This window comes from Dromaius novaehollandiae, chromosome 1 (assembly GCF_036370855.1).
Source record: "Dromaius novaehollandiae isolate bDroNov1 chromosome 1, bDroNov1.hap1, whole genome shotgun sequence".
NCBI lineage: Eukaryota > Metazoa > Chordata > Aves > Casuariiformes > Dromaiidae > Dromaius > Dromaius novaehollandiae.
Window position 1 is genome coordinate 193,190,795 of NC_088098.1, and position 18,706 is coordinate 193,209,500.

An 18,706-nucleotide genomic window follows, 5' to 3' on the forward strand; every position below is an offset into this window, starting at 1 on the left:
GGAAGGTGCTGATTAGTTTCATGGCACATTGTTAGACAGGTAGAGAAGAAATAAGGAACTACTCAAGGAACAATGATATGCATTACCTAGGTTTATTAGACACCGGTTACAAAGGGAACACACTTGCCAAGCACTAGCTTAAAGAGATTATATAACTGTTTAGATGGACATGTAGTTCCTGCTTTCAGACCATATCTATGTAGTGCTAGTAAAGAAGAATATGGCCATATGAACATGTATTTAACAAATTACAGCTATCTTTGGGATGAAAATATTTATTACCAAGGCACATAACATCATTAGGTCCACTTTGTTCAAGTATTCAATTAATTGGATAATTCTTACAGTTGGTCTCATCTTGGGGTGCATCATGACATATAAAATCAAACTGAAGTACTGTACGTTTATGATATATTGAGAAAAAAACAATTTTCAACTCCAGAAATAATAAAGGAAACACTAGACTGGATTAAGTGCCTGTGAGTGAAGAATTTCATGTTAGCTTTTGTCGTAGAGCAAGTTTTATCTATGGAGTTAAGCATAGTCATAGAAGATAGGATTAATTTGACCAACTCAGACATCTACAATGATAACTATAGTGAATGGAAAGATGTAAGGAATTCCAGGATGCTGTTAGGCAGATGTCTGAAGTAGGCCAGATGAATTACACCCAAAAGTGCCCTAAATTCTCTCCATCAATTATAGAGAGAGCCTAAGATGACTAGCTCAGACATAGCTTCACTACAGATATCTAGATTTAGCTGAGAGCAACCTCACCCAGAATAACTGGAATGAAATTTAAGGATAGTTATAAGAAAAGCAACCTTGCGAAAGCTGGAATCCAGGACTATCTGCTATATTTCTAGTGTACTACCACCTGAAATTTATAAACTGTCCTTTGCTTTTCCCAGCAAATAACCCTACTTGATATCAATTATACAGAGACTACAATATACCAGACTTGGCAATTTATTTCTACTTAAAACTCAGATAACCCATACAATTTTTTTTCCCTCATGGTTCAGAAACAGAATATTGCACATCTTTTCATAATGGCCATACCAGATGCCCGTATATTCAGCAACACATTCACAAGCTTTTTCTTAATATATAGCCATGTAATTCCTTCTTCCAGAATTTTAGTACTGCCATTCTCTTTTGTCCTTCTAAGCAGGCTTGTTTTTGGTATTTTGAAAAAGTTCAGGAAAAATTAGACTGAAGTGAGTGACCCAGAAGAGTAAAATAAGTGTCTTGAGGAAGGACACAACACAAACAAACTGGACACAGTATTCTATAAAGATCCTGCTAAGAACAACTGTTGTTTTATAATTCTTACTTCTGTTCATTGTGTCTGTACTTATACATGCATGTACTTACACAAGTATGTGTAAGGATATTTGGAATATAAGGATATGAAGTTTGTGAGGATATCTCATTAACAGCTGGTCTTTCTTTTAGTTCTTAAATATAGAATCATTTACTATAATGTTCTGAAATCTAGTAGTTTGCTGGTTCTTACCTCCTTTAATGTATAACCTATAGCTTTTATTACAGTGTAAATCAATCATAAGCAGAGGCAGAACAATTTATTCAAATATAGACAACATCAGAAAGCAATTCTAAATGATATATAATATAACCAACTCACATTAGTGGATTAACTTCAGTGAGAAATGCTGAGCAACTGAGCAGAAGCAACCAGCCAACTGCCTTTTAAGCCCTTCCATGTGAAAAAATTAATTAAAAAATAAAGATCAGGAGAGCTTCTGTGCTGAATATATTACTAAGGTCTATATGTAAACACATATTCATTTTTGATATAAATAAAATGATTATAGAATTCACCAGTTGCATTATTCCAGTATGGCAAATCTAAAAATGTTACTCCAAAATTTACATCACATTTGCCCTTTCACATCTGGGGTAATGTACTTACCCCAGTAATGTACTTGATCATAGTGTTTGTGAACTGCTGGATAAATCTTAGAGGGTTCCATTGGCTAGTTTTTCCTCACCAAAGTATGAAGTGACTTCACATGATAAAACTAGGTTGAAGGCACAGCTATCGTGGATACTTGTTCAACAGATGCAGTTTCCACAGTTAAACAAGATCTCCAAAAGTTCTAAGCAGAGAAATCAACAGCTACAGAACACTTAATGTTGCACTGGGGAACACAAAAGTAATAATGATAATGGAAAAGAGAAACATCTTGAGAAATTTTTCAGAATGTACAACACATGACTGATGATTTCCAGATACAAGTTGAAAACTAGTACACAGATTTTGGTCATATTGTAATATCAACAGCCACAGAGATAGTGAGAGCGGTACGGAATATTTTCCATCTTCCATGACTACTGTAGTGAGTACAAGTCTCTCTTTCTGACACAGACATTTTTAATGCTATTCCTATACTTATTACCTCCATATTTTAATTATGTTGAAGAACTTATCTTTGCCACAGTCAGTCAAAGAAATCTGATGAACCAAAAGCCTTGCAGGCCAGACGGCTTTTTAGATCACTCAACAGGCTCTTGCATTTCAATAATTCTTTATCCAAAGTCTCCATTTTGAAGTGTTCATAAATGCAGAGGATTTGAGCCATTCAATATCCCCCAAATCTAATTCTTTAGTATTGTGATGAGAAAGTAGTATGTCTTTCTCAGACATTCAGCAGATGCAAGAGAATAATTCTGATCTGCAATTTTTCTTTAAGATGGTGATAATAAATTACCCCAGACACTCAAATTCTACTGCATAATCTTAGGACTAGCTAACCAGAGTCATCTGATTCCACTTTGTTAGGTAACTGTAGAGCATGCTTCCTATGATGAAGAAAAGTTTGGCAGTGCTTAAAAATTAGTCAATTTCCGTCCTTCAGAAAACATCCTGTTGTCCAAGATCTCTCTTATTTGTTTCTGAATTTCAAGGAGAAGCACTAAGCAAACATTATATCTTTAAAAGGATGAACAAGACTAAGTTTTCTCCAGAGTATCTATACAAACACGTCTTTGACTGACATCTTGCTGAAGTGTCACGACTTGAATCATACCAGCTCTTCGTTGATGGGATTGGCACCTGCCATGAATAGCATGGAAGTGCTTCATATTACTATAACAAATTGAATAGTTTTTACTGCTAAATGGTAGTCATGGGCAACATTATTTTATTTTTTTCCTCTTCTTGGGTGCATCCTTTACCCTTTTATCACCATAAAATAACATAGTTTGTGAGCAATATTTGATTAATAGAAAAAAAAACATTAAATCCTTCCTTTATAATATACAAATATATATAGGTAAAGGTGTTATATATTTCCCTGAAAAGCATACTCTAAAGTCTTTTATTTAAATACGTAAAAGTTTCATATCAAGTATAATGATGTTCAGAATTCCTGGAACCTGCACTTGACACTAATGATACCTATATATAAGAAACATTCACCAACCACATACTGAAAAGTGCTTGCGACAAGTAGGGTCTCATCCAAACTTAAATATATTTAAACTAAGGATAATGCCACATGTTAAAAAAAAAAAAAAAAAAGCATCAATGTCTAGAAAAATCAGTATCATATTAAGTTTAAATATCAGCAATATACTTACTCCCAATCTTACCCTTCCCCCCTTCCCCTCACAAGTTTCCTGGCCAAACACATACCCAAATAATTAGACTGCATCTATCAGAAATGGATTTCTCTTAATCAGCCAATCTCTCTCCCTTAATCTGTAGAGATCTGTCCCAAAGAACCCTTGTACAATTCTAGCAATAATGATATAATTTGCTGTATTGAATTGCACTGACAAGAAACGAATCCTGTACATCCAATTAGTGTCGCGCAGAGTGAATAGAATATAGGGGGTTTATTTCTATAAAAGAACCGAATTTCTAGCCATATTTTTACTAAATAGGATTTTCCTTTAAAAACATGTATTTACTTTTAAATGCTAAATTAAATCACTCTGTAATATGTTAAAATACCTTAAAATATAAAATAATATTTGAACATGACATGTTTGCTGCCAACACCTGAAAGCAAGTCGGATTGCTGAAGGAAACTGACTGGCTAAGGCACTGGAACCAAAAATCCCTGAAATGATAAAACAGGTTTTGAGACTTTTAGTCTCTTCTGACAGTGTTGGCAACTTTTTTCTTTTTTCTTTTTTTTTCATTTTAATTCCTGCTGATGTTGTTCAAAACTGGAAAACTGGCTTCAAAATTTAAAAAGCACAAACTTTTTTCTTCTGTGATGAATGAAGCTGAGTTAGGAGCAAGAGACTGAAACCCCATAGATTTAAAATATTGAAGGATACAGTGTTTTTCAAAAAGTAAAATAACTAGCTACAGATAACATGTCCTTTATTAAATACTCTTTTTCTAAAGGCAAAGTACCTTCCTTTTGTATCTTGCCCACATATTTACTATAATTCTATTCAACTAAGTAAAAAAAAACCCTAAACTGTATTTTACTTGATCTCAAGTCAAAGTATTATAGACAACAGTATATAGAACACAGCTATTACATGTGTATGGCTACCTCCATTCTCTATTAGACTTTTTTCTGCTTTTGCTGTGTATTTTATTTCAAATACTGTATGTGGATAAAAGAAAAACTATCTGTTTTTTTCCCCTTCTTTTGCTAACCATCATTTCAAGGGTCATGCTTCATACAAACAGCAATATAATCTCATTTATGTTGCATAATTTCCTTTTATTGCACACAACATAATAAAAAGTTAAATGTTTTTAAACCACTCTGTGTTTTGAGGCAGTCTGATCAATCCCAATTTTCAGTGTAGCTGGTTAAAAATAAAATATCCTAGTGCACGATACACAAAAGGTTTTTTAAATGCAAAAAAAGATGAGAGAACAAGATTCAATTAAGTTTCAGGTATATTTAAGTTTTCACTACTACTCTGTAATACTACAGAGTATTGTAGCACTCTGCTGAACTAACAGCAAATGGTTCCCTTTATCATCAATGGATTAAATCATATATATACTAATATGTCACAACAAAGAATACCACATCAGCAAATTGAGTCAGCAAGGAGATAAATTGTATGACCCAAAATAAAAACTTGTTCTTTGAATGGTGGACAATAGTCTTTACGTTAAAGGAAATGATAAGTCCTTGCTTACTAGTTGTCAGAGTTTAAAACATTTTATAATTTACACACACACACACACACACACAAAACACACACACAAAACACACACACAAAACACACACACAAAACAAAGTTTAAGAAATGCCAGCTTAACACAGTGATATTTTAAGCTGATCTAATGAAAAGTTTAGTATAATGCTCTGAGAATACTGTATGATAAATATAAGCTGCATTATTCATAAAACAGGAAGTTCACTATTTCTGTTTGTTATAAACAGGAGGATGCAATTTTAAATCTCTTCTTAGGTTTTTTTTTAATCAGTCTGTTTACCCATGGAGGTTTTTCAAAATGATATGAAGAACATTTTCATCAGATTAAGTTTTTTAACCTCTATGACATTTCTGTATTCTCAGCATGGTACATGCAAATAAATGGGGGAAATGTACATGCAAACCTGGCTAAACTTACATCCAGGTACCCCTTTCCTTTTAAGATTATGACATCTGAAAAACACATTCCTTACTTTAGATAGTATCTGTTAACAACAACAACAACAACAAGCAGGCTTATAACATGTAATAGTTTCTCTGGTCACAAAAGTAGTCTCTTTCAAGAAAAGCACAGCACAACACATTAACTAACAGGCATAAAATAATTCACAGTACATACAATATAAAAGGTTTACATACCATCAAGAAGGCAAGAAAAAAGCAAGAAAGGAAGGAAGAAAGAATAACGGGAGAAGGTATGGGGAAAGGGAATATTACAAAAGTACTATATATTTCATTTGGTATGTAATGTTTTTAAAATAGGCCTGATTTTATTTTTATGGACCTAATACTGTAGCAGAATAACCCCAGACCAAAAGCACTTAAAATTTTCAACACCCACCTCACTGCTCTATTTTTTATTTATTTCATAGTAAATAAAGTTATTGGTAGTAAAAGTGGGAAAGAGATTTTGTAGAGAAATGTAGGCAGGAAGTTAAAGTTTTAAAGGTATCATCAGGTCTGATCTCCATGTAACCTGAGGCGTCTACTTGTTTATCAACAATTACATCACAGTTAGTTCTTGAATTACATCACATTAAATAAGAACACCCAAACAGGTTAGGAGATGATGTTAATATTACCTTTGTAAAATGAGTGGGCAAAGCTCTGCTCAGGAATTAACTTGGCAAGGAATCCATGGTTCAAACTTGGGTGAGGGATAGATGGTATGACCACAACTGTGGAGAAAATCATGGAATCAAATGTGAGCCAGCTAGTAATCATGTGTGGCCTGGTCCACTGTGGATCCATGACAGAAGTCCTATCTCATTGAAACATGCAAATATGGTATTATCAACAAAAATGCATTTCTAAAGGAAGAAAAGTTCTGTATCAAGAGATAGGAAACAGCATACCTATTAGTTGGGTACTGCAAGAGTAACATTCACGGGGAAAAAAAGGACACAGAAATATATACACACAAGACAGCCATGGGTGCAGTTCACTGAAACCAGCAGTTTCCTACTGCAAAACCATAATATATAACCAGGAAGGCACATCAAATTATGATTGCTCATAATTGACTACATTTATACAGCTTTATTTAAAATGGAAAGTCTATAAACACATGGACTTTGAAAACAATGTATAAGAAGTAAATTAAAACACAATGATGAATCAGAAAATAATGACTAAGTGTAAATATGACACAAATTGGAAGATACAGTCTATGAAGAATGAAAATTAGCAACTCCATAAATGAAGAAATTAATTCAAATTCAATATTAGAAGAAAAATGTAAATGGAGAGCATCATGGAGAGATGTAGCTACTGTTTTCAGTTTTCCACCTCTTTTAACACAGAAGGTACAGTTACAAACAATCCAATAGGACTTGAAAGATCTATGGAATTGCCAATATAAAATATTTGAAACAAAGTGGGAAAGAATTTGGATCCCTAATTTCTGCCAGGTTCTTCAAGTAACAGTCTTCCTCCCTCTCAGGCTGAACAACATTTTCACTAAATAATAATAATAACAGTAGTAAAAATCACAAACAGATCAGTCAAAAAGGGCAACAGAAATGCTTCCTTTTTATTATACTGTTTGCATAGACTTTTAAATGTAGACGCCAACACAGCAGGACCTCAGGAAAGTACAGTCCTCCACTACTATTCTTACACAAGCCTCCTTATTCAAACAAAAGGAGTTCATGTGGGCAAATTTTGTGTTTGCCACTTATACATTTCACATGGTATAGAACCCTTACTAACAAATAACAGATTTATGAACTTGTGCTGATGAACTATCTTGTACTTCACAACTTTAACTCTATCGAGCACCCTGTTTCTTTTCAATCGCATACAAATTAAAAAAATGAAAGCATAAAAAATAAACAAATGAAAATTAGTTAAACCCGATGAGTAAATATACAAGCTAATTGAAATCTATCAATGCATGTCAATGTCAAATGATTTTAGAGAAACAAAGTAGCAAGTTGTTTCCTGTTAGAATATTAAGTTGTTCATTAAAAAGTATTTTGTAGTAAAATAATTACAGTTCTAAAAAACTTCCACATAAAAAATAACATTTGAAGAAAACAGATGTACCTGTACTTGTTGGTGAATTTATTTCTTGTCTGATATTTCTACCTGCCTGGCTCCCAGATCTTGCAGTCTCTCGCTGAGGTTCTAGTATATCACGGTATTTGGAGACCATCAGAACAGAAATAAAGTATACTACTGCCAAAGCTAAGAACTGAGCCTGTTTGCTATCATCCTGTGTTAGAGAAAAAGGAACAGACCTATAATATTGGACATTTGCATAGAATTTTCACACAAGCTTATCATGAAGCTTTATAAATAATACATTTTTGAGAAGTTATATCCATTAACATAATAGTAAATGGATTACATAAAAGATTTAATGCATTTTCAGTGGAGTATTATGCATATAGCATGTATGCAGCATATCCATATGCAATATACAAAGTAGCCGTATTAAGAACTGAATTTTACAGGCAATTTGGCAATGAGACATAGCTGTGGGACTGTGAAGGCAATGTGCTTTTCAGAGTAGGGGCCTGATTCTGCTCTTACATGATAGCACATTCGAGTCTTCTCAGCAGTGAAGACAATTGCTTTTGCTGCCCCAGCAACCAGAATCCCAAAGCTCCTGCCACAAGAAGCTATAGGGTAGTGCCTAGAGAGAAAACTGGGCTTGCTGATGCTGTTTCAGCTAACATTGGGTAAATTAGCAGGTATATGTGTTCTGGTAACACAGAGACAGGAAGGCTATGACCATCATTTTTCCTCCAGCCGTACATCCCAGCTCATACATACTGACTTCTCCTTCAACTAGATCTGTGACAGCAATGCCACTTTTCAAGACATTTGACATGAGTAAAGTAAATACCAAGTCCGAAGCACCTTTGCTGTCTTCTTTTCCTCCCATCTCATATAGTCTGCTGTTCTATGGCAAATACTTATTTTACCTATCCTTAGGTGTGGTTCTGATTGTGTTTAAGTTGTTGTAATTCAGCTGAAATGTATTTTTTATTATAATATAAAAACCAGCATAGACAGAATTAAGCTTTCAGTATCTATTTACTTGTATAGTGGTTTTGCATTGTCTTATTGTCACAAATACACATTTTCTACTACAAATCCAGTGCTTGCTTTCCATTTTCCTCTGGGTGCTGTTTAATTTGGCTGCATGTCATTATAACCCTTTAAAATAACTGGAAATCCTCTTATTAAGTTCTTTCATAGAAACATCAGAAATAACGTTTTTAGTTTTCTTTTCTCTGTTCTGATCAGGTCATCCTGACAGATAAATTCTCTTTGTCACAAATTGTGTTTCTGACCTAAATGACTCCTAACTTCAGTTTTCACTTCATTTCACTTAAACTTAGGTTGGAGACTCTAATCTTTAAAGTGCTATTTGCATAAATACATACATATATATATATATATATAAAAAGCAGTACAGTACAATACAAATTACTTTATGTGTGCGTATGTGTATATATATAAATACATATATGTATTTATATATGTGTGTGTATATATTTTTATATATGTGTGTGTATATATTTTTATATATGTGTGTGTGTATATATTTATACACACATACACACAAAGTAATTCCTATTGTACTGCTTTCAAAAACAAACACATTGTGGCATGGTCTTGTGCTAAAAACAGCTGCAGATAAACCGGAACAACAATTGATTTTTTACATATATATTTGTATACTTATATATTTATATTTAGCAGAAGTAAAAATTGACATTTTAAACTGACTTGCTGCAGTTCTGTAATAGGTACAATAATTCCTCCTCCAACTTTAGTTGGACAAATAGTGGACAATATTGTAATACATTTTCAATCAATATTTGTTCTGGCTATGATTATTTGGTTAAGATGAAGTCTGACTGTAAAGTGCAGTTACCTACTAATCTCAAATAGCTTATCAATATGAATTTAAAGTGTAGAAAGTGGCCAGGAGCTACAAAGCCATGAGCAGATGGCTTCCTAGATATTATACGAATTGTGATGAAGATATTTTTAATTCTTTTACAATCAAAACCTTTTTCAAATATAAGTGATGATTTTGCAGAAGGAAGAACTACAGCACACATTACTCACCACATCACGAAAAACAACTGCTCGTAGACGATTAATATCAACATCCTGAAGAAGTCTATCAGGGTCTTTTATAGGAGAAAGATTGCCGGGGACATTTTCAAGGGGATTCTAAAAATAAAAAGTTGTGAGAAATTTTTTTCCAAATATCTTAATTGAAAGCATTTTTCCTAGAACCTTAATTTGATACCTCTTTTAGACACCACTATCTAAATTTTATCTGAATTTTAAATGCTTTTTTACTACTAGACTACTTCCAATATAATACTCAGACAAGGGTTTCACAAATAGAGCAATATTTTAAATTATTGTCTTAATAATAAGTATTTAGATATAAATTGTTACATCTTGCCAATACATCACAGCAATTGTATATCTTCCCAGAAGTTAAAGTACTAATTTGCACACAAAAATTTATTTCAGATTATAGTTGTTTCACAGCAGTACAATATAGCGGTTCTAATGTGTATTAAATGTAAGAACTATGAGCAGAAATATAGTCAAAAGTAGCTCCTTTTCATTTTACTTTGAGAACTATTATTACAGACTAATTACTGTAAAGTACTATGCTTTAAAAAATGACAGTGTAGTACAAATGATGACAAAACATCTAAAGGTTTCCTTCTCCTTATTTGTTTTGCATCAAATGTGAAAAGGTGAAGGAATAATATTTTCATGAGATTTAATGAAATAATACTGTCAGTGTAGTGAGTTTATAAATACTACCTGAAAAAAGCTTTAAAGAAGAAAAAAACACTACAGTTATTAATGAAAATACAGTAGCAAAAAAGTGATTCTGTCAGTTTACACACCATATTGTAGTCACGGGCTATGATTTTAGCTTAAGGACTCCCAAATTCTAAAAGCTGTCAACACATTTGAGAAAATAAAAAGATGAGGAATAAAGTAATGAAACTGGTGAGACTAAGCAGTAAGTGTATATTAAACAAGTTTCACTCTTAAAATCAGACTGAAAATACTGAACTCTATGTATGTAAAGTTCTACTGAAGTTACAAGGGCTCAGATGCTCTACTTACAAAAACATCATTGCAGAATTTTATCAGAATTGCAGGTGCCTTGAGAGATTAAAAAATGATGCAGGTAAACAGGGGCAGATGTGAGTGAAGAACTTGATCATTTGAAGTAGACCAGGCAGGAGCGACACAGCTCTTGAAAACAGCTCCAGTCATACTATTGTATTAACATTTTCGTGTTTCAAAAACAAACAAACAAACAACCCCCCTCCATTTTACATCAGTTAATAGCAAAAAAAAAAAAAAAAAAAAAAAAAAAAAAGAAAGAAAAAAGAAAAAAAAAGAAAAAAAAGAAAAAAGAAAAAAAAGAAAAAAAAAGAAAAAAAAGCTTTTGCCAACAAGTATTTGAGAAAGCAGTTACAATTATTCTGTGGTCATATAAAGCAGCAGTACAGTCTGGCCCAAGCTGCTGGTGACTGAAGACTTGATTACCTTGGTTATTGCTGATGCAGTTACACCCTGAAGAGTCTCTTGAGTTTTACTGCTGATTAGTGAAGTCTTGTTCACTCTCTCTCTCTGCCTTTGCCGACACTCTAAGCAGTTTCTCACAGCCACACAGCACACTAAAGAGGAGTTATAAAATGATGCAAATTGGGGTATTTTCTCAAAGTTATTTTCGGAATACCAATTAGCAATCCATACACCTCTAGTCTGATATGTCGATAATCATGCCCAAACAGTGACTGCAATACAGATCTCACATTAGACTCTCTGTTGATACTAACAGAACATTATGGTGACTTTCTCATTTCATTCTTTTAGTTGAACAAATTTATGTTTTATCTAACTGCTATATCGACAGATTAAAATTTGAAAATGGAACATTGGTCCTTGAAATAGAGCTCTCCTATCTTGTCCATCAGTTATCAAAACTTAAGATCCTGAAAGCACTTCTGTATAGCCAGAATTCTTTTAGGGCTGTACAGCTAGAATAGGAGAAATAGTAGGATTAATTTATGATTTGATGAAAAACGACCACTGAGGATAAACCATAAGTTTTATACTAATTAGTTTTATACTAATACTAATTCTCTATAACCCAATAGGTGGTATGAGTAATAGCAGGACAAAATTGAAATATAAAAATTATTCAGTACTTGAAAGGTAAGAAAGTATGGGGCACTTCGCACTACAGAAAGTGCATCATGCTGACAGACCAAATTAAATGTTCAGAAGTATAAAGTCATGCAGGTTGAATAGAATAGAACATTTAAATATCCTAAATTAATTGCAACTGTATATATAGCAAAGATCTTGACCTGAGCTTTATACAATTCAGAGAATTTCTTCTCAGTACAACAGGCAGGGGAAAAAGTGAGAAATAATATGATATCTACATAAGTCAATTCAAAATGTTCACGTCTCAAACTATGTGCTCACCAAACTAAAAGCTGTATAACTGTACAACTGTAATAGGCATAGTACAGACAGTATATAAATATGCAAAAAAGTAAATAGCAAAGAGAGATGATATGTTGCAACATATACCGAGGTCTGCAGAGTGTGCACTAACATTCCATGCTTTTAATCTGACATAGGCTATAAGTAGCCTACTGAATCTACAGAGACTTGGACACGGAATTTTGCAAAAGGTGTGTAGCAGAGCAATTTTTAGGAAGAACATTTTTTTTTTTTTTTTTACCTTTTACCTTCCTTTAATATTTTTGCTCCCTAGAAAGGATGTACAACCTGAAGAACATAAGTAAGAACAATTTTGGACATGTCATTTTAATGTATTTTTGTGCTGGAATAGAATCAACCTTAACACAGTATCAGGTCAGCAATAATTTGGGAGGTTTTGATCTGTCACAACGTAATCAGTACAAGGTCATTTCCTGCATGTGTCATTACTTGGTCTAGCTTTAGTCCATTGATCTGTAAGTAATTATTTAGGCACGCTGTCTGCAGACTTACCAAGCCTTAGGCACTGTCGCATTAAACCTCCAGAAGACATGTTTTTTTCAGCTTCAATCTCACTGAAATTTAGAGAACTGGCAAATACCAGTACATCAACCATTGCCATCAGACGACTGAGGAAAGTTACTGCTGTCTCTGCTGACATTCCTTGTGTCACTTCAATATTTTCCAATTCCGTCTTTAAAAGGAGATAATTAAATTAAACATTGTTTGAACACAAATTAAATACAAAGGTATCACATACACATTAAAATCTAAATTGTTACACTAATGGTAGATTAAATACATGAAAAAGTTATTAAAAACTCCTATTATTTCCATTAGCATAAATTATGAGTGAAATTCAAAGTAAGACGGCATGAAGAGTGAGAAAAAATATTTACATTCACATGCTCTATTAGAGAATAAAAAAAAATGTAATATAAATGAGAAAATTACTAGCAATTACATAACGACAAGTGTGGCCAGCTAGTAAAACTGTGCAAGATATAACTGGATGCAACATTTTCTTACGTTCTTCCATTGGCTAACCCAACTGATAGCACATCGGTAGCACATTAAGGTAATTGCACTCTGTATAGCTCCTACGATCCTTTACACAAATAAGTAGATGTAAGAGGTGGAGACTGGGGAAAGTCAGTTTGGCTCTGCTTCCACAAATTCTTTCTCCCCTGGGAATGCTTACTGCCCTATAGCAACCTGACAGACTTCAGTTCTTCTGGAAATCAGAAGACAGCATGTTTGCTCACTAGAGTGACATGGAGGAATTAAAATTTGACGAAGTTATACGGCATGCAGCTTACATTTCCCACAGAATCACAATTTTCTTTCTACTGTAGTGTTGTACTCTCCTTAATGGGAATCCGCAGAAAAATGGTGAATGAGCCCATTATTTCTGAAGTCTAAAAAGGGGTCACGTTTTTCTCCAAAAAGATACTTGAACATGTAGAGATAGGCTTTCAAAGGCATTTAGATGTCTAACACTGCAGATAAGTGAGTAAACAGTATGTTTAATTTAAAAAAAAAAATCTGCATAAGTAGCTAACCCTTACTTTTACCTCTGGAGCTAGGCACAATTGAAAACTAGATTTAGTACTTGACTGTGACATTTGTGATTAGTATTTGATTTGAGATTTGTATGCCTAAGTACTATTTTAAAAATTCTGTAGATGCCTGATTCTTACTGATTGTCAGCAAGATTTCAGATCCCAAACCTCTTTTGAACACAGATTCAGTTACTTTGTATTACCTATTACTTACACTGTATTATATGTATTATTAATTGTATTACTTATATGTATTATTTATTACTTAAAAGTGTTACTTTCATTTTCCTCATTTTTGTTCTTCTGTTCTGTGAAAAAAAGTTTAAAATACATTTGGTGCTGCTGTTAAGAACATTTATTTCAAAAGAAAAATAGGGAAAAATCAAAATTCCTTTATTTCCCTGCTTCTAAAAAAATGAGTATTCTCACTCAAGAGTTACTTTTTAGAATAGTTTAGATCATAATATATCATCAGTGCAAACTGCACCAAACAGCTTTAAGAAAACAACTGTTCTGAAATGTGCAAGACATAATGTGGCATGTGTCATCACAACGACAGATAACACTTCATTTAATTTCTCATAAGGATGCAACATGTCAGCTACATGGGTGATTTGGGAAGGGCTGTCACCTGTCAGATCTGCCCAGCAAGATCAGGCAAACAGTAAAAGGACAATTAAACCTCAGAAGAACTATTACCAGCCTCTCTTTGGACAGGTCTTCCTAGCTTTGTTGTGTTGTTTTCCCACTTTCTGGAAAAGCAAGCTGTTGTTTTTCATAACAGATCGGGATATAACTCCTAAAAGCATTTATCCAAAGACTGCAAAACTGCAAAAATCTATAGTGTCATCTGCTAGAAAAGTGTAGAAAAGGTGGTTACAGAAACTTGTACTTTGAACCCATACTTGAAATAATATCAGAGATGCTTGCTAGCAGCCTATTGACTGCCTGCTGTAGATTTTTCTCAGGCATTAACTGTATTGCATCAATCATACTCTTGTGATTGGGGGATGATTTCTGTAACCTTCTCAGTATATCTATTATTTTATTTTTCCCAAGTTATGACATAAATTTATTTTGTATCACATTTTAGTGTATTCTATCAGGATTTTTGCAAACTTTGAATAGAAAAAAACCAGCATCTCTGTTTTAAAATCATCCTAAAGTTCTGCTGGGAGAGAAGAAAACAAAAAATAAAAAAGACAGTCATTTTTATGGCAAACCTTACCATCAATTCTACCTGATAAATACAGCACATTGATATTCCGATAACATTTAAAATAAGTTCCCTTGTGGATCAAGCTACCTTCAGATATTCGCAATATTTTACATTGATGTGATTTAAAAATGCTTAAAATGCACTGATCACCATCCCACGTCTACTCTGCATATTTTAAGAGCAATAAGAAGTCTCCCATACAATTACATGTTCAGAGCCTGAAGTTATCTTCTACTGACAACCACATCTATAACTTAAAATAGCTTGTCAACCTGCCTACAGTTTTGTAGTTAACAGTAAGCCTTACACTTGACAATGCATTAAGTGCATAAGACTGAAGGGGAACATTCTAGGAAAAATTAATATATATGCCCAATACATTCCTACTCACATCCTATTAGATGATATAGAAAATAAATTAAAAAGCCAAAATATTAAATTATGAAAAATAAGAAATTTTTGAAAATGCAAAAACGGAAACTTACAGCAGCAATACTAACCTTAGAACCCTGGACATGCAATAGACAAAACAGACAACAGATCACAACAATAAAAGAAAAAGAAAATTATTTACGTTAACTAAAAATACAATGTAAAATTGAAACAAATTAGTATCTTGAAATTATGCATTGATTAATTTATAATTAGAATAACATAACATTTCAGCTTAGCATGAACATTTGAAAATAAAGACTTCCACAGATTGCTATACACAAGAAAGGAAAAACCGTAAATCTTGCATTATTGTGGAGTTCATGTAAACACTGATTCCTCCAAACCAAAGGACATATTTTATATAGTACATAGACCGATTTTGTGAGGCAATTTTGTAGATCAAAGTAGCGTTTTCACTGATTGTGTAAGTCATAGAAATAAAATGAGCATTTTACAACAAACCATTCAACTGAAATGTAATAACATAGTTAATCTTTGTTTGAGGAGGCAAATATGTTTAAAATGCTTTGACAAAAGAAATAAAAATCACAAAAAGCAAACTGGCTCTTCATGCATAATGCTCCTTCATTTGAAGGAACACAAGAGAGCTCATTCCATAGATTACATTCGGGTGTGATTTCTTCAACTTAAACCAATACCATGCTGGATATTTGAAAGTTTTTGCACCACAGAAAAATCCTAAAGATTTATCCAGTCCCCGGGACTGGGCTAGTTGTCAAATTCCAATGTTCACAGTTAAACAGCTGCACTAAATTTCATGTTTTTATTCTGGGTAGAACGACCTTCTCTTTTACCACAACAGGCCTGAAACTAATCCTTAAGTTTTCACAGTTTATATTTAGGTAAAACCTGAGTTAATAAAAAAAGAAAAGAGAAGTTTTGTCTCCTTACTATCTTGGAAAGAAGACTGACAGAAGAACATGCTATCTACACTACAAGGTGATTTGAAAATGATAACTGATCATGGAAAGTTCCAAATGTAATCTGTAGTCAAGTTATCACTCTCTAGTACTTAAAAATAATTGTAATATTTCCCTGTTGAAAACCACCAAATATCTTCAGTATGTTTTATGATAAAATCACACAAAAAAAAACAAAATGCCAAAAAAGTATAGAAATAAATGGATTTTTCAAGAGTATTTCAATATTTTTGTAATTTAAGTAGTGGAAAAAATCTGATCTGGCAGAAAGAAGAATCTGAAACAAACCACTTTCCTTTTCAAACAGAAAAGATCACTTTCAGCCATTTTTTAATAGGTCTGCCTCTTCTGTAGCTGGATGCATCTTGAGGATCAACCTATGGTTGTTTTCTCAAGATTACTAGATCACAGCACACCACTGTTGATTCTCAGAACTGCCCACAGATCACACTGTACCTGTGCCACCACATGAGCCATGAACATAATAAGGCTTATGGTATACACTGAATGCATAGAAAAATATTCTGTCCTCACTTTTAATCCACAGAACCAATAAGGCTGTTTGTAAATGCTTTATCGAGTTTTGTATACAGATACTCATATAACACCAGCGGTCTTCAGATCATAGTTTAAGAGCTGCTGTTTTAAATGCTGTAAGCCAGAGTTAAAATTCTAGATTTCACAGAATCAATGGAAAAACAAATTAATTTCAAGGGGGCCAGAAATTTACTCTCAATTTTGAGTTATTTCAGCTCCTCAAATGTATTTCTTTTGCCACACTCCACATCCTTGAGTCCTTGCCACAGCTGCTGTCCTCGCAGCAACAAATGATTATTTCAGATTCCTAGTTTGTACACAAAGTATTTTATCTGGCAACCAGCTGCTGCTATTGACAGAAGGCGTCTTCTGCGAACCTTATTCCTTCTAATTTCCCAAATAAGCTTATTTAACACTTCTACATTATTTTAAGGAAGTCTTTCTTATACTTGTAGTTTAGAAAACTCAAAGACCTCCCCCCAAGGAAACAAAGTAAATCTGTGCTTAGTATTTTATAAACCTTCTGCCCCCGTAATTTTGGCAGTTATTTAATACCCTCAATATAATAAGCACAACATCAGAATCAGCAGTGGAACATCCTCCAGGTTATTGTAAAGCAACAGATCTGGCTATATTTTTTGTTAGCATTTGCTTACATTTCATTTCTTTTCACATGTATAATTTACATGTCTTTAAAAATACCAGCATTTGAAGCAAGTCCTTGCACAGACTCTGAGACAGAGGTGGTATATAATTGAAACCAAGGGGAGTACTGAAATATTGGCAATAGATTTCAGAGAATTACAGTAAGCTTCCCACAGTATTTCATAAAAATGTATAATCTTCACTCTGCTCTTGAGTCAGTCACAAATTTGGGGGTTTCTTGGACTGTTTTCACAGACAATGCATCAGGCTATATGCATGAAAACATAGCGTTTTTGCTTCTTCCTATGCATATTTAATGGTCTCTATCCACAGCGCTATTTGAATTATCCTAATATGATCTGCAAAACATTTGTAATACATCCCAACTTTGCTCTTAAAGAAATCAACCCTGACTACTCTGATAGAATTTCAGAATTTCATATCATTCTTACAAATATTTTGAAAGTTAAAATATACTCTGAAATCTAAAGTACTTGAGATAAACAACTACACAACTTTTCAAGATAGATTCAATACTTCCAGGAATTCCATTTTTAATTTGTGGTTACTGATAGAAGTCCCAATGCAGTCTCAAGCGACTAAGTTTTCTTTCTTGCTGTAACACCAGAAAACTCTACTCGAAATTTCAACTACTCTCTTTCATGGATAGACATGGTCAGTTGGCCACACATATGGCTGCTAATATAAGGAATATACTTGAAAAAGAAAAAAAGAAAAAAAGAAAAAAAAAAGCTAGGCAAAAGGCATACGACAGAGTTCTACAGCAAGCATTCAATAGCAAAGAAATTCCAGAATTAAGATTGCCCATTCCACAGCAGACAAGGGGTACATAAAGTGATCTTCTACCCAGCCCAGTAGAATTGCCATCTCAGTACAAATCCTAACTATGCAAAGGAAAAAGTCTTATTGAACTGGAAAATTCCCCAAACAGTCTTCTTTTTAAAGAAAATGGCACAGTGCTACTCTTTCACCACGGGAGGGAACACAGTGCAGTTTCTCAATTGTTTGTTGTATGTTTGTATATTTAAAAATTATTACCAGAAATGCTTAGAAAAGAAAATTATCATAGAATGTTGAGGAAAATATTTGATTCATGAGCTATCACACAAAATTTTGACTGTATATCTTGTGGTAAGAAATAATTCATTAATAGAATTTAACTT

General features: G+C 33.3%; 1 protein-coding gene across 4 annotated transcripts in view; it reads right to left on the bottom strand.

Annotated features, from left to right (window-relative positions):
• Positions 1–18,706, bottom strand: part of NBEA (neurobeachin) — a 533,052-nt gene that overhangs the window by 321,206 nt on the left and 193,140 nt on the right. For 3 of the 4 annotated variants that reach the window (XM_064504927.1, XM_064504928.1, XM_064504929.1), the window contains exons 25-30: positions 15,450–15,473; positions 12,697–12,877; positions 11,215–11,345; positions 9,751–9,858; positions 7,711–7,879; positions 6,246–6,341 (exon numbers count right to left, since the gene is read on the bottom strand). In XM_064504927.1, the coding sequence (XP_064360997.1) occupies positions 6,246–6,341; positions 7,711–7,879; positions 9,751–9,858; positions 11,215–11,345; positions 12,697–12,877; positions 15,450–15,473 (709 nt within the window). The remainder of the gene's footprint in view (positions 1–6,245; positions 6,342–7,710; positions 7,880–9,750; positions 9,859–11,214; positions 11,346–12,696; positions 12,878–15,449; positions 15,474–18,706) is intronic. The other variant, XM_064504930.1, reaches the window with a different exon arrangement.